Source organism: Nannospalax galili, unplaced genomic scaffold (assembly GCF_000622305.1).
Source record: "Nannospalax galili isolate Female #2095 unplaced genomic scaffold, S.galili_v1.0 scaffold10, whole genome shotgun sequence".
Classification (NCBI taxonomy): Eukaryota; Metazoa; Chordata; class Mammalia; order Rodentia; family Spalacidae; genus Nannospalax; species Nannospalax galili.
The window spans coordinates 5,263,591-5,276,430 of record NW_008331140.1 but is presented as its reverse complement, the minus strand read 5'-3'; the positions used below and the strand labels follow the sequence as shown (position 1 = coordinate 5,276,430).

The 12,840-nt window shown below is 31.9% G+C and overlaps 1 protein-coding gene across 5 annotated transcripts in view; it reads left to right on the top strand.

Moving 5' to 3' along the window:
* Dach2 (dachshund family transcription factor 2) overlaps positions 1-12,840 on the top strand; it is a 597,198-nt gene that overhangs the window by 578,939 nt on the left and 5,419 nt on the right. For all 5 annotated transcript variants that reach the window (XM_008822462.1, XM_008822494.2, XM_008822484.1 and 2 more), the window contains 2 exons: positions 1,448-1,594; positions 2,796-2,861. In XM_008822462.1, coding sequence (XP_008820684.1) covers positions 1,448-1,594; positions 2,796-2,861 — 213 coding nt within the window. The remainder of the gene's footprint in view (positions 1-1,447; positions 1,595-2,795; positions 2,862-12,840) is intronic.

Here is a 12,840-nt window from a genome sequence, read left to right as displayed (position 1 = left end):
TGTATTTATTAGTGACATAAGTACAATTATAGTACTAAAATACTATTATGTTCAACCACATTTAACAGTTTGTAATAAAAAAACAAGACACAATAATTTCTGTGTTTGTTTCAAGAAATCTACATTTTTATGTTTGACTTTTGAATTTTTGTTTAATGTGTACAATAATTTATTTTAGCAAGATTATTTTCAAGTTGTTGAAGGAAATTTATAAGAAAAGATATTGACATGTAAGATGAGTCAAAATGCAGCATAGATTATCCTCACATTAATTTATTTTTCAATGTGTATTTTTATTGAATTTTGTGAATTTAATACAATACATTTAAATCATAGTCCTCCACTAGCTACACCCTCCCATAACCCATCAACCAGATTTCATTCACTCTGTCATATACGATAAGACCTATCAAGCCAAGTTTACATCCCTAGATGTCCCTTGGTGTGAGTTAACTGGAGCCTTTTCAGCCCATATAGTGTCACTCCCTTAAAGAAGACTGACTTTTTTTTATTCACTTGAAAATATTAAACATAGAAAGATTTTAACACTTTTATCTTGTGCTTTCAGTATTTTTCTATTGCCATCACATCTATATCCTTTTTAGCAATAGTGATACAGAAAGAATATAGATCTGCTTAGAACTTTGCTATGAATCTATGCATTGCTGAAAAACAACAATTCTGTTTGAGAAGTTAGCATGGATTTAAATCAGAGCTTAGACTTAATTAGGCATTATGGCAAAGCTTTTCTTTGAGAACTGAGGTGTCAGTGTTCTTTAGGTTTCCTTTACTCTTTCTGCTTACCAAAGACTAGCTGTTTTGCTTATATAATCATTGCTGAATGCTATTCTTAATAAAGTATGTGTGATCTCGTGTGTGTGTGTGTGTGTGTGTGTGTGTGTGTGTGTGGTGTGTACAGAGGGAGAAAGCAGGACAGAGAGATGAGAGAGGAGAATTATTTAAATGAATCAATTTTTGTCCTTTTACTGGGTAGAATTTCAGAGAAACAGACAATTGCCCCTTTTACTTTTACAGAAAAATAGTACTCAATAGGTATGTTGATGTTTTATTTTTGCATTTTAAAATACCACTAGTAGTAACTTAAAGAAAAAATAACATTATGAGAGTTACTTGCACATGGCAAGTCCAAGTAGAAAACCAGTCTCCAAATAAAATGTCATCACTGTACATAGGCATGTAATATAGAACATTCATTCTACAAATCTGAAAACAAAAATAAGTTGATTGTACTCTTGTACTAAAGCCAACAAAATACCAAATAGATGAGAACTGGGGATAAAAGAGTCTAATCCTATGTGAACTGATACATTTTTGTGTCTTGGCATTTTGGTGTTTTTTATACCTGTATCTGTGCTTTTTAATTCATCACACTCAGCAAACCAATCGCATTAACCCAGTATTTACAAACTACTTCTCCACATTTTAGCTACAATGCAAAAGCGTCTGAAAAAGGAGAAAAAAGCAAAGAGAAAACTGCAGGAAGCCTTGGAATTTGAATCAAAGCGCAGGGAACAAGTGGAGCAGGCACTTAAGCAAGCTACAGCTAGTGACAGTGGTCTGAGGATGCTGAAAGGTAATGTCTAACTAGGACTTTCACTTGCAAAGTAACTAAATGAAAACCTTATCTTAAGGAGACAGAGGGAGGGATAGGGACACAGACCAGGAGAGGTAGAAAGGAAGAAAGTGAGTGAGGTAGAAGCTTTTTGAAGGAATAGTTTTAAAATGAACTTTAGATCAAGTTGTTTAAATCATGAATCAAATCAAAGTAGCCAGTTTTTTCTGGGAGATATAAAAATCCTGGGAGAATCTTATCCTGGGAGATAGGTGCTTTTTGTTGTTAAATGCTGACTGCATCAACGTTAAGGTCTATAGGGAGACTGAAAAGAAACGTTCCATATAAATCTTTAGAGATCTGCATGAAAAGGTGCTTGAATAAAGTGATATTTTAATTCCAGATGCCTCTAATTTCATTCTAACTTTTGTATTCATCTAAAATTGCTTGAATTGATTCAGACACAATTTGAAGTAGATTTTTAAATTAAACACACACAGGGGGGAGAGAGAGAGAGAGAGAGAGAGAAAGAGAGAGAGACAGAGAGACAGAGAGAGACAGAGAGAGACAGAGAGACAGAGAGACAGAAACAGAGACAGAGAGACAGAGACACTTACATCATACTCACTAGCTAGATTAAATAACCTGAGAGCATACTAGTAACATATTTGCCCCTAGAATCAGCCTTACCTAAGAAAACACATTGTGATGTGAATATTGCATATTGGTCTTCACTTGTTCTTAACATAAACCAATATCCTATGTAATATCCTACAAATGAAAAATGCACTGTAAGGAAAGGGCACTTTCACTTAATCAATAAAATCAATATTTTCTTGTTCTGTGGTCATAATATGTTAACAATTGTTTTGAGTTACATAAATATGTACATACATACGTACTTGTTATTTTCCTAGAATATATCTTTAAATTATCAAATGATGAAGGATATTTTGGCTATGTACCTGGAAATATTTACTTAACTGTATAATTCAGGTATAGTACATAAACTTCCTTCTTGCCATGAACAAGGCTCACTCAAAAACAATAAAAGAAAGGGGAAAAAAGAAGGAAAGGAAGGGAAAACAGAAAACAATACAAAAAACACTGCCCAGTGTCTTGCATTATCTATAAAGTAAAGTATTGGCTTACTGCAGTTTTTTCTTAGGTGGAATCTGGAAACAGAGAATTGTACCTTAATTCTTAATGCCAATTCTTTCAGATACTGGAATTCCAGATATTGAAATAGAAAACAGTGGAACACCTCATGACAGTGCTGCTATGCAAGGTACTGTAAAGAGCTTAGTCCTTCCTACTAGTGCTTAAAGTGTGACACCAGGGGGCAGGGTAGCTATGAGCATCTGTGCTGATAGTCTTCACAGAAGTAAGTTTTGCTCTTCATATTCTATGACTTAAGAAGCAGCCATAGTGGTTTATAGTGAAGAAAAACATATATATGATAATGACTTTGAAAACAGCCATATAACATTAATTGGGGATTTCATATATACAATGTGAGCAAAGTTCTTCCATGTTTAGCTGTTAAAAGAATTTGCATTTAAATGTTAGTCACATCATAGTAGTGTATAAAGATGTATGCAATTTACCTTTTACAGACACACAGGACACGCTAGTTTTAAACTTCTCTGCTTTGGTGTATATAAAACACACAAGCACAATAATTATAAACTATGAATATTTTAAACACTTTCTAGGTATTTTTATTAACTTGAAATTTTTATGTTAATTTTAGAAACTTCCTAAATATGGAAATAAGAATATGATTTGTAATTTCCAATTTGATTTTTTCTATAAACATATATATGTATATAACTTTTGAAATATTTTTAAATATTCCATAATAATAAATGGGTGAAATATATCAATATCAAGTCTCTTCTTAGTGCAGAACCACCTAAAAATAAAAATTATGTTTAATCAGTGGAAACATTTTTTTATGTTACAGTAATACGGGTTTTTTACTTCTCTGTAGATTTGATGTAGTTTATATTTATAATAAAAAAAAAAGTCGGCTGTAGTATAAAAGGCTTTTCTAAGAGGCAGCTTTCCCTAACTTTCAAAAATAAAGATAGCCATAAATATGTTGTTCACCTTAGGGTTACAATTGATACTTTTCTCTTATATGATGACTACATCTGTGTGAAGGCAACAGAATTGGATGTGCCTTTGTTACTGTGCTATACAAGAAATTGAAAAATCCTTATTTCTGCAGTTTTAAAAGTCATCTTTGTAAAACTAGGAGTATCAGAACTCGTGGCGCTTCTGATAATACTTGATTCTCCTGCACCTGGATAGCCTGGAAGTATTCATTTCATTAGATGTGAAAGTATGAATGCTTAGCTTGTTCAATTTCAACGATGTTTTCGCTGTTTCTTAGGCTTTTTTTCTTTTTTGCTTGCCTGCCCTCCTCCCCAATTTAAAGACCACATCTATGTATGCAAATCCAATAATAATGGGATTCTCTGTTTATCTAGTTCATTCACCACAACTAAATTCATAAAGAAAGTGCCACTATGTGGCCTGGTAGTTGAAGTTCCAATATCATACTAGAGGCATAGTAGGGGTAAATAGCCTTACATGGTCATTTGATTATTTCTGAACCAGTGACCCACAGATACACAAAATATTTAACCTTTAGACCTGAATAGCGAACCAAACACACTACAGTAGATTTTACCATTTTGATTTAATCCTGTATCTTCATCCAAGTCTTTATAGTTTCATTTACATGGTGCTTTTAGATGACAACATTTTCCCAACCATGAGGTAAATCGAAAGTTTTGAGTTTCCATTTATTTCAATTTCATGCAACTAGTGATGGGTATCTTATTCATGGGAGATAAATGTAGTTAGATATGTATAAGTAGATTCACACCATATTTTTAACTTAATACTTATTGCATATAAATTTGCATACATATAGATACAGAAATTTACATTTACTATTTTCTTTCACTGAATATACTTTTTAAAAATTCTACATTTTAATCATTAAAAATAACAGATAAGATGTGACTTTATTAGTATTGGTGTAGAATTTATTTTTAAATTAGAGAACTGATTTTATTTCTGAATTGAAAACAAAAGGTTTAGTGTTTTTGGTTAATTTTGCTGATATGTTATAAAAATATAGTAAATCAATAATTCTTCATTGAATATCTGCTTTTTAGACTATATCAAATAATATGATTAATGTGGTAGACATTGAAACTTACACATTCTCCTTTCTCTTAACACAATAAGTACTATACGTCTATCTGATTAAACACCAATCATCATCATATTGAACACTAAAATGAAAATCTTATGTTAAAATGATAGTAGAATCACATCATCTCAAAAATAGATGCTTATGCCAGGAGTGATGGAACACACCTTTAACCCCAGTACTCAGGACACAGAGGCAGGCAGAGCTCTGTGAGCGCCAGGGAAATGAGGGAGACCCTGTCACAAAAAACAAGGTTTTGTCAGCAGAAAATGACTTTTTCTCTTACAGAAATGAATGGATGAAAATATTTTCAGAATTTATCATAAATGCAGTTCACAAAATCAGTCAGGTCTATTGATTGCATAAAACACTTAATCGTTAAGCCTATCATTTGAGATATTCATAATCAAAAGATTAATTTTATATTTATTTACTAACTGTAGAAATTGATTCATTGAAGTTATAAAATGCAACCTTAGCCATTGTTTTTCCAGTTCTGCTTAGAGTATGTTTGTATGATATTGATTATTTTTATTTACTTTGAACACTATATTTTTTCACCTCCCTGACTTACTCACTGTTGTAACTTGGAAAATTATTTCTTACTTTTGTAAGAGTCAATTCAAGCATGCCTACACAGTGATATGTCCAAAACTCATCTCCACCACAGCAAACAATTTCGACATCTTTGATGCCCTTTCTTTTTCTATTGTCAATTTCTCTACTGGATAGAAATCTACCATTAACCTCCTGCTTTCTCTTTGAAATTCAATTAGTTCTACTGTGACATCTTCTTTAAAAATATGGAGGAGACTTTGCTAAATGTTGCATGGCCACCTGTAGAAATAATGCATTTATGTCCAATTTTATCATAATATCTCCATAGATTTGAGTGCAAACTACGCATGTACCAGTGTTATTATATCTTGTATAAATCTCATCAGCTCACACTTCCTTTTTAATATGCTTTGAAAGCTGTTTGACAAAAAGGATAACATGCATAGATAATATTACATAAAGATGATATTTCTATTTTTCTATTCTAGTTTAATACCTCCTCTTCAATATTTTCATGTGGGCATGAATACCATACTCAATCTGATGATTATGTCCACTATCTCTGGAGAAGTTTTCAGTGGAACATATGAACAAATATGGTTCCACTCAAATTCTTCTGATTCAGTTGGGTCTCTGCAAGATAGCACATCAACCACCTTATCACCAAATCTCTGCAACACATCAAATCAGCATACCAGGTGTCATTATCTGTACCTTCAGATCAATGATTTTTGCAAAGGACCTTTAAGTGCCATTTGTGTAGTACATTTTTGCTGATAAAACAAATTAAATTAGCACAACTACAAGTGAGCTGATAAAAACTAAAACTGAACAGCAGTACCATTAGCTAACAAAGTAATATTTTCTCTTTACTGCATTCTGCCATTTAGTTATTATCCTATTGGAAATCTAATTATAATCCTTTTTACTCCCTAGTCAAACTTCACAGTTTTTGCAAGCTTAGCACTGACAAGTGATTTCATTACATTTGATTGCCCGTGCCCAGATTGACTTAACTTCACTTGGAGACCTAAAAGCCCTCTCAGATTCTCAGATTCCCTGTTTGCACATTACTGCAACAGCTCCTTTAATTAATTAGCATGAGAAGCAGTAACATGAACTGCTGAATAGAAAATAACATCATTTTATGATCACAGGGAGACTGCTCTTTTTGCATGTTTATATCTTAGTTAACTTTTGTATGACTATAGTCATTCTTAGGGGTTACTGGTACAGTTGACAGTGCAAGATTCTTAAATATTTTTAATTCATATCACCATAATCTCAATAATAATATGTAAAAGAAACATAGGATATGAAGCTCCTAAATTTTATAAAATATATGACATTCATGAACATTCTAGTCATAAAATGAAACAATAAAATGAATTCAGACAAGATAACATCAAAAAGTACAATGGCACAGTGACACATTGTGTCGGTTCCTGCCACTCCATTTGTTTGAATAAAAAGAGAACAAAAATAGTCCTAGAGACTGATTTCTGTAAAGTGAAATAGTGTGTATGAATAATTTCTACCTTTTGTTATTTGGCAACATGTTTGGCAAATATAAGGGTTTTTTTCTATTGTTTTTCTATGAATACAAAGGAATCATCCATAATTTCCATTCATTTTGTTACTTGTACACTGGTAGATATCAAATGCAAAATATTTACTGAAATTAAAACTGTTTTGTAACAAAAAGGGTACCACCTTACAATTTTTCATCTACGGCTTTATTTTCAGAATGAATAGCTCATAGAAGTTTCTGAAAAACAGATACTGACCACTCAAGGTTATAAAATTCATGATTTCTTCCTAAATATGATGAGGAAGAATTACAAGCAAGGTTATAAAGTGCCATCTGGCTGCAAAAGGGGCAGACACGATGTTGAATTCTACACAATAAAAATGCACTAGGTTAAAAATCTTATTATGATATATATGTTACAGAAGTTATTATACACATGTTACAGAACTTTCTTGAAACTTAGTTTTTCTCTTTGCTTCTCAGTTAATGACTCACAAAATTTCTCCAGTTAAACATGTATGCCAATAATTACTATCATAATTACCCTTGTTGTAAAATTGTGGTTTTACAGTTTGGTGCAATAGTAAGGAAATTGATAATGTGACTACAAAAGATGGTAGGAAATTGCCCATTTCATATGATTTCTTACCATGAATATCATATGAATTTCTTTAAGGAGCTACTTTATTAATTCCCACCACAGTGTATTTTCAGTCTCTCCTTAGAGAGTCCAGTAACTGTTTTTTTTCCTAACCTTACCAATGATTAATTTCCTCCAAGTGATGTCTTGTACTGTGCTGTGACATATACACAGTCTCCCTAATGCTCCCCTTGAACGGTGAATATATTTGTCTGTAATTATATTCAGCACTTCAGACACTAAAGTGATTACAGAAGTGTTGTTTTTCTTAAGGACTTACTCTAAATGCTGTCTTTAAAATTAGGAGTCTTTAACTACATACAGAAACATTACTGCAACTGCCACAATAAAGAGGGAAACGATTATATCACAGTCTTAAAAGAAGATTTTAGCAGCTTTCTCTTAAGAGGCAGATATTTATGTCATTTTATTTTCCTATAAGTTTCATTAGATGGCCTGAGTCTTTTGCATTTTTACCCTCACAAAGAATTTATGTTATTTTCTTCAAACTACACAGATTATTTTCTTGGTTTAGTCATGCTTCACAGATTGTATTATACCTCTCTGTTATGAAATACCTATCACATTACGCTACAGATTGTGTTTCTGGTTCCTTCCTTAGGAGGATGTGAAACTACTTGGTCATTTAGGAGCTGGTTGTCACAGATGGCTTATACCACTTTCTCACAAAGTTCATGAAATTATTTTTTTATGATCAAAAATATTTAATGCTTATCATGATGATACATTAAATATATACAGATCTAAGGCTTACAATTTTTGCTATACCTCACTTATACAACAAATGAAATGGCAGTTATAGCAAAGTAATGAGAATTGTAAGTCAAGCAAGGTTGTTTTGCTACTCAGTATTTTCCATCTACAGGAGTAATTCATTAATAAGCAGAGTTTTTGCCACTATAATTGAAGAATGGTTCCTTAAATTATCTCTAATAGCTACTATTTTAGCCCACATCTTTATAAATGCAATAAGTTTTGTTTTTAATTTTAATTTTTTGTTGAGTTTTTGCCATTTTTCTACAATGTAATTTGATTTTATTTAGCATTCTCCCCTATCCACACATCCCCTCACTGCCCCTCACCCAATTTAATGTACATATATACATATATATACACATATATAATATGAAATATAATGGCTGATTTATGTCCCCAAATGTCCTTCATAAGGGTTTTAAAGCTTTGAATTCCCCTTATGCTATGCTCAACCCATGCATATCTGAGGAGGTATCAAAGGAAAAGCCTTTGATTAAATCTTAACATTTGTTTTTACTTTCACATTTGGAATTTCATTAGTAAAATATACAGATTTTCACATAAATTTCTAATTATGCCATCAACCTCATGCTACCTTTATAACTTAAAATTAATATTTGGATGCCACCTGAATGTATAGTGATTCAATGCCAATATGTTTTTCCTTTCTGAATGAGTAATTCATAGCTTAAAATCAAAAAGATGGAAGAAAAGGAAGACAATACATAGTATGTGTGCAATTATGCAGTCCTTTGCCCTTTGTGTTCTTTTTAATCTAAAAAAATTGGGTGCTATTTTGATTTTATGTGGATGGGTGTTTGCCTGTGTGTGTGTAAGTGTACCATGTATATGCAATGCCCACAGAAGCAAGAAGAGGGCATCAGTTTCCCAGATCGAGTTACAGGTGATTGTTAGCTGCCATGAGATGCTGGAAATGAACCTAGGTCCTCTGCAAGAGCAGCCAGTGCTCTTAATTGCTGAATTATCTCTTCAGCCCAAACTTTGTGTCATTTTAAACAAAAATTTCCCCAACAAGATTGTCTCAAAACGTAATTGGAAAGATTGTGATTAGACCATTTTGAAAATGTGGAAATAATCCAGAAGAAGTTGGTTTGTTTGCTATGAATAATGGAAACTGACACTAAAAGTTTAACTAATTGCCCTCATTACATATCACTATTAATCCATGCCTATAATAATCTCTCATAATTAGTTGAATTGCTAGGAGATTTAATAGGACTATAATATTATCTTATGCAGATCAGCACATACCAGGCTTTCTTCAATTTGTACTTGAAATTGTCTAAAACAATTATAATTTAATAATCACTTGCATGTTAAGTTTGTAAAGGCTAGGATAATAGAGATACATATATATATATATATATATGTGTGTGTGTATGTATTTTAACTACTGTTTATTTCTTTGAAATGCATAGAGTAATAAAATATTAAGTCTTTATGGTTTATAGATTATATTTTTAATATTTGAAAGTTAACATTGGCAATGAACCACAGGTTAAAATGGAATCTACTTTTTGTCATCAATTTACATGTTTTTTCATGTATATTTTATTGAATTTTGTGTATTTCATACAATACATCTTAATCATATTTAAGACCCCTATACCTCTGGGAACTTGATCATATGAACTTGCAGCAATGTTGACAACATGCACAAGACCCATACATACAAAATGTAAATGTTTATTAAGGCAATATTTTTAATAATTCCTTAGCTCTCAAGAAAACAAATTTTTCAAAAAAAAATTCTTCTCTACTTGCCTATTTTTCCAGAAAAGTTTGAGCGCTTATTATTTTCTTTGAATTATTAAAAGGCAAACCTGGTCTACATAGTGAGTTCCAGGACAGCTGGGGCTACAGGGAGACCCTGCTTCAAGATGCCAAAAAAAAAAGAAGAATGAATGCATTATAGACCTTAGCAGTTATAAACAATTACTAAATAAACCAAAACCTGCAACAAAGAGAGCTAATAATCAAATTTTACAAGCTCCTATTAACTGAATTTCAATTCTCCATAGGGAATGTTAGATGTTATCATCTTAAACATTGCACAAGTTGCAGTTTAATTCTTTCCATTACTTTATCATGTTCTTACATATTTTGATTTATTTTAACTTAAATGTTATAGTGTTTTCCCATCAGTTTAGCCAATAATGGGAGTTGCAAAAAATAATTATACTTCTCATCAAATTAAAATATTTCCATATGTCTCATAAAATATCAAGTAAATGTGATTTTTCTAAAATATTTTATAGTTTATGTATTTCTGAGAGGTGAAATATAGGGAAAACTTTAGATTATTTAGGTGAATGGGATAGAAACATAAACAGCAGATCTCTAACAGTTCTCTACCAGAAATTTGTGGAAGAGAATGTCATTCTGCAAGTAACATGCATGCTCGAAGTGGCTCTTGACCTATTAAGCACTTCATAAATATGAGCTTTCACTTATTTGCCTTTCCCTTCCTCCTGGAAGGTAGAACTCAAATACTTTTAAAATTCATGAAATTGTTCATAAATTACTGGTCTCTACTAGACACATATGTCTTTATTACATTTTCTTAACAGGCATACAGAAAATAAAATGTGCTTGCCAAGTAGCTAGGTTTTCTCTGTTAATAGCTGGCTAACTCAGTACAAGTCTTGAGAAGGCATCTGACTCCTCTCTACCTTACTTTAAGTAAAAGGTATTATAATCCTCATGCAAAGTTTCTCATCAGTAACTTTAGCCAGACTCTCTGATATGCAGGACAAGTACAAAATGGCATTATTTCCCTATCCTACTAAATATACGTAATGTAAGCATTGGGGCTTACAAATGTAGTTTTCAGGAGAAATAGACTCTCTGACATAAAACTAACATGTAAAACATTCTCTCAAGTCTGGAATTTTATTATATAGTTTTATATACACATGTGTGTGTTTTTAAGTGTTTGTATTTGTGTGTGTGTGTGTGTGTCTGTGTGTGTGTCTGAGAGAGAGAGAGAGAGGAGAGAGAGAGAGAGAGAGAGAGAGAGAGAGAGAGAGAGAGACCTTGTGTGAGAACAGAAAGGTTTCCATGCCCTCTTTGTAGGATAAATTATGTAAGGAATAGGGTTTTAAAAATTGAGGAAATACTGTATTATATTATTAATTCACAAAATCATATTGAATTAAAAGTGAACAAGAGATGCTTAAATTATCTTTTCATGCCATGTCCACAAACAAAGCTGATCTGTTCTTGTCTTAGGTTTAATTCAAAGATAAATCTAATTTTTAAGACTGATGAGGTAAATTAGTTATTGCTTTCAATTATCTGTTCTTAAAGTCACATTCTAGTCAGGTGTAGTGGATATCTGTGAGATCAAGGCTAGCCTGGTTAAGTTCCAGGCTAGCTGGGGCTACAGGCAGACCCTGTCTCAAAACAAAGACAAAAACAAAACAAAACAAAAAAGTCATGTTCTAAAATATGAGCACAACACATATGACAAAATGATTTCAGGATAGCTTTTTCTCCATAGACACAGAATGCATATGATACAATAAAGTTTTATTATTTGATGCAGCTTGCAGTAGTCGACTTTCCTACTCTCAAATAAGTACCTCTGTATTTATAGTATAGTATTAATAACTAACTAGAGTCGAAGTGAAGCTAACTACTGTTGTTTAGTGAGAATGTCACATGATGAACATATTTTCACAAATTAAATAAAGTTCACACAATTAATTATACATTTCATTTGAATTTAATGAGCCTAAGAAAAATATGTTGATTGAACCCCTGTGATATTTTATCTTTCTTATTCAGTTTATAGAAACATCACACATCACCGATAAACTTGATGTCAATTTTTTTTTGAAATTTTGAAACGTATCAATTATATAGCAGCTTAAAGAAACCTGAAACTTAGTACTTGAACTCATTTAAAAATTAGTACAGGTTATTCCAAAGTTATTTAGCCGCTTCCAAAGCAAGATCCAAAAACCTAGTTTACCGTGATGAATCTTATTCACGCTTAAAGAATCCCTGTTGTGTTTATAAGTGAGCAAATGTTAAAGGAACATTCAGAGGGCTACAGACCTGAGTGGGAAAAATCATAAATGCATTTTGCTTAAGACATAAATTAAACCTCTCAAAGATATTATAGACATTTTTGTTTTTAAACTGAGCAGTGATTTTGAAATAACCTTCCTGTCAAGGAAGGAAATGTCATCTGGAAGGAAAATTGGAACCTTTACCAAAGATTTTTGTTCAACAGAAAATGGTGTGGCTCTTTATTCATGTTTTAGTCTATGAAGAAAAAGAGAGAAAGTCCTAAGTGCCTTGTTTATTAAGTTAGTCATGCATTTCACTGCAGCTTGTAAAGCACTAAAACACACACAACGGGTTCCTAAGCATAGTGTAGCTAGGGAATATCATTTACACCATTTTTATATTGTAATCTCACAGCCAGATAATAAAATTATGTTTAAAATATTGTAAATCTACAATTTTGCTCACTTTTGTATAATTTAATTTTTAATAAAATG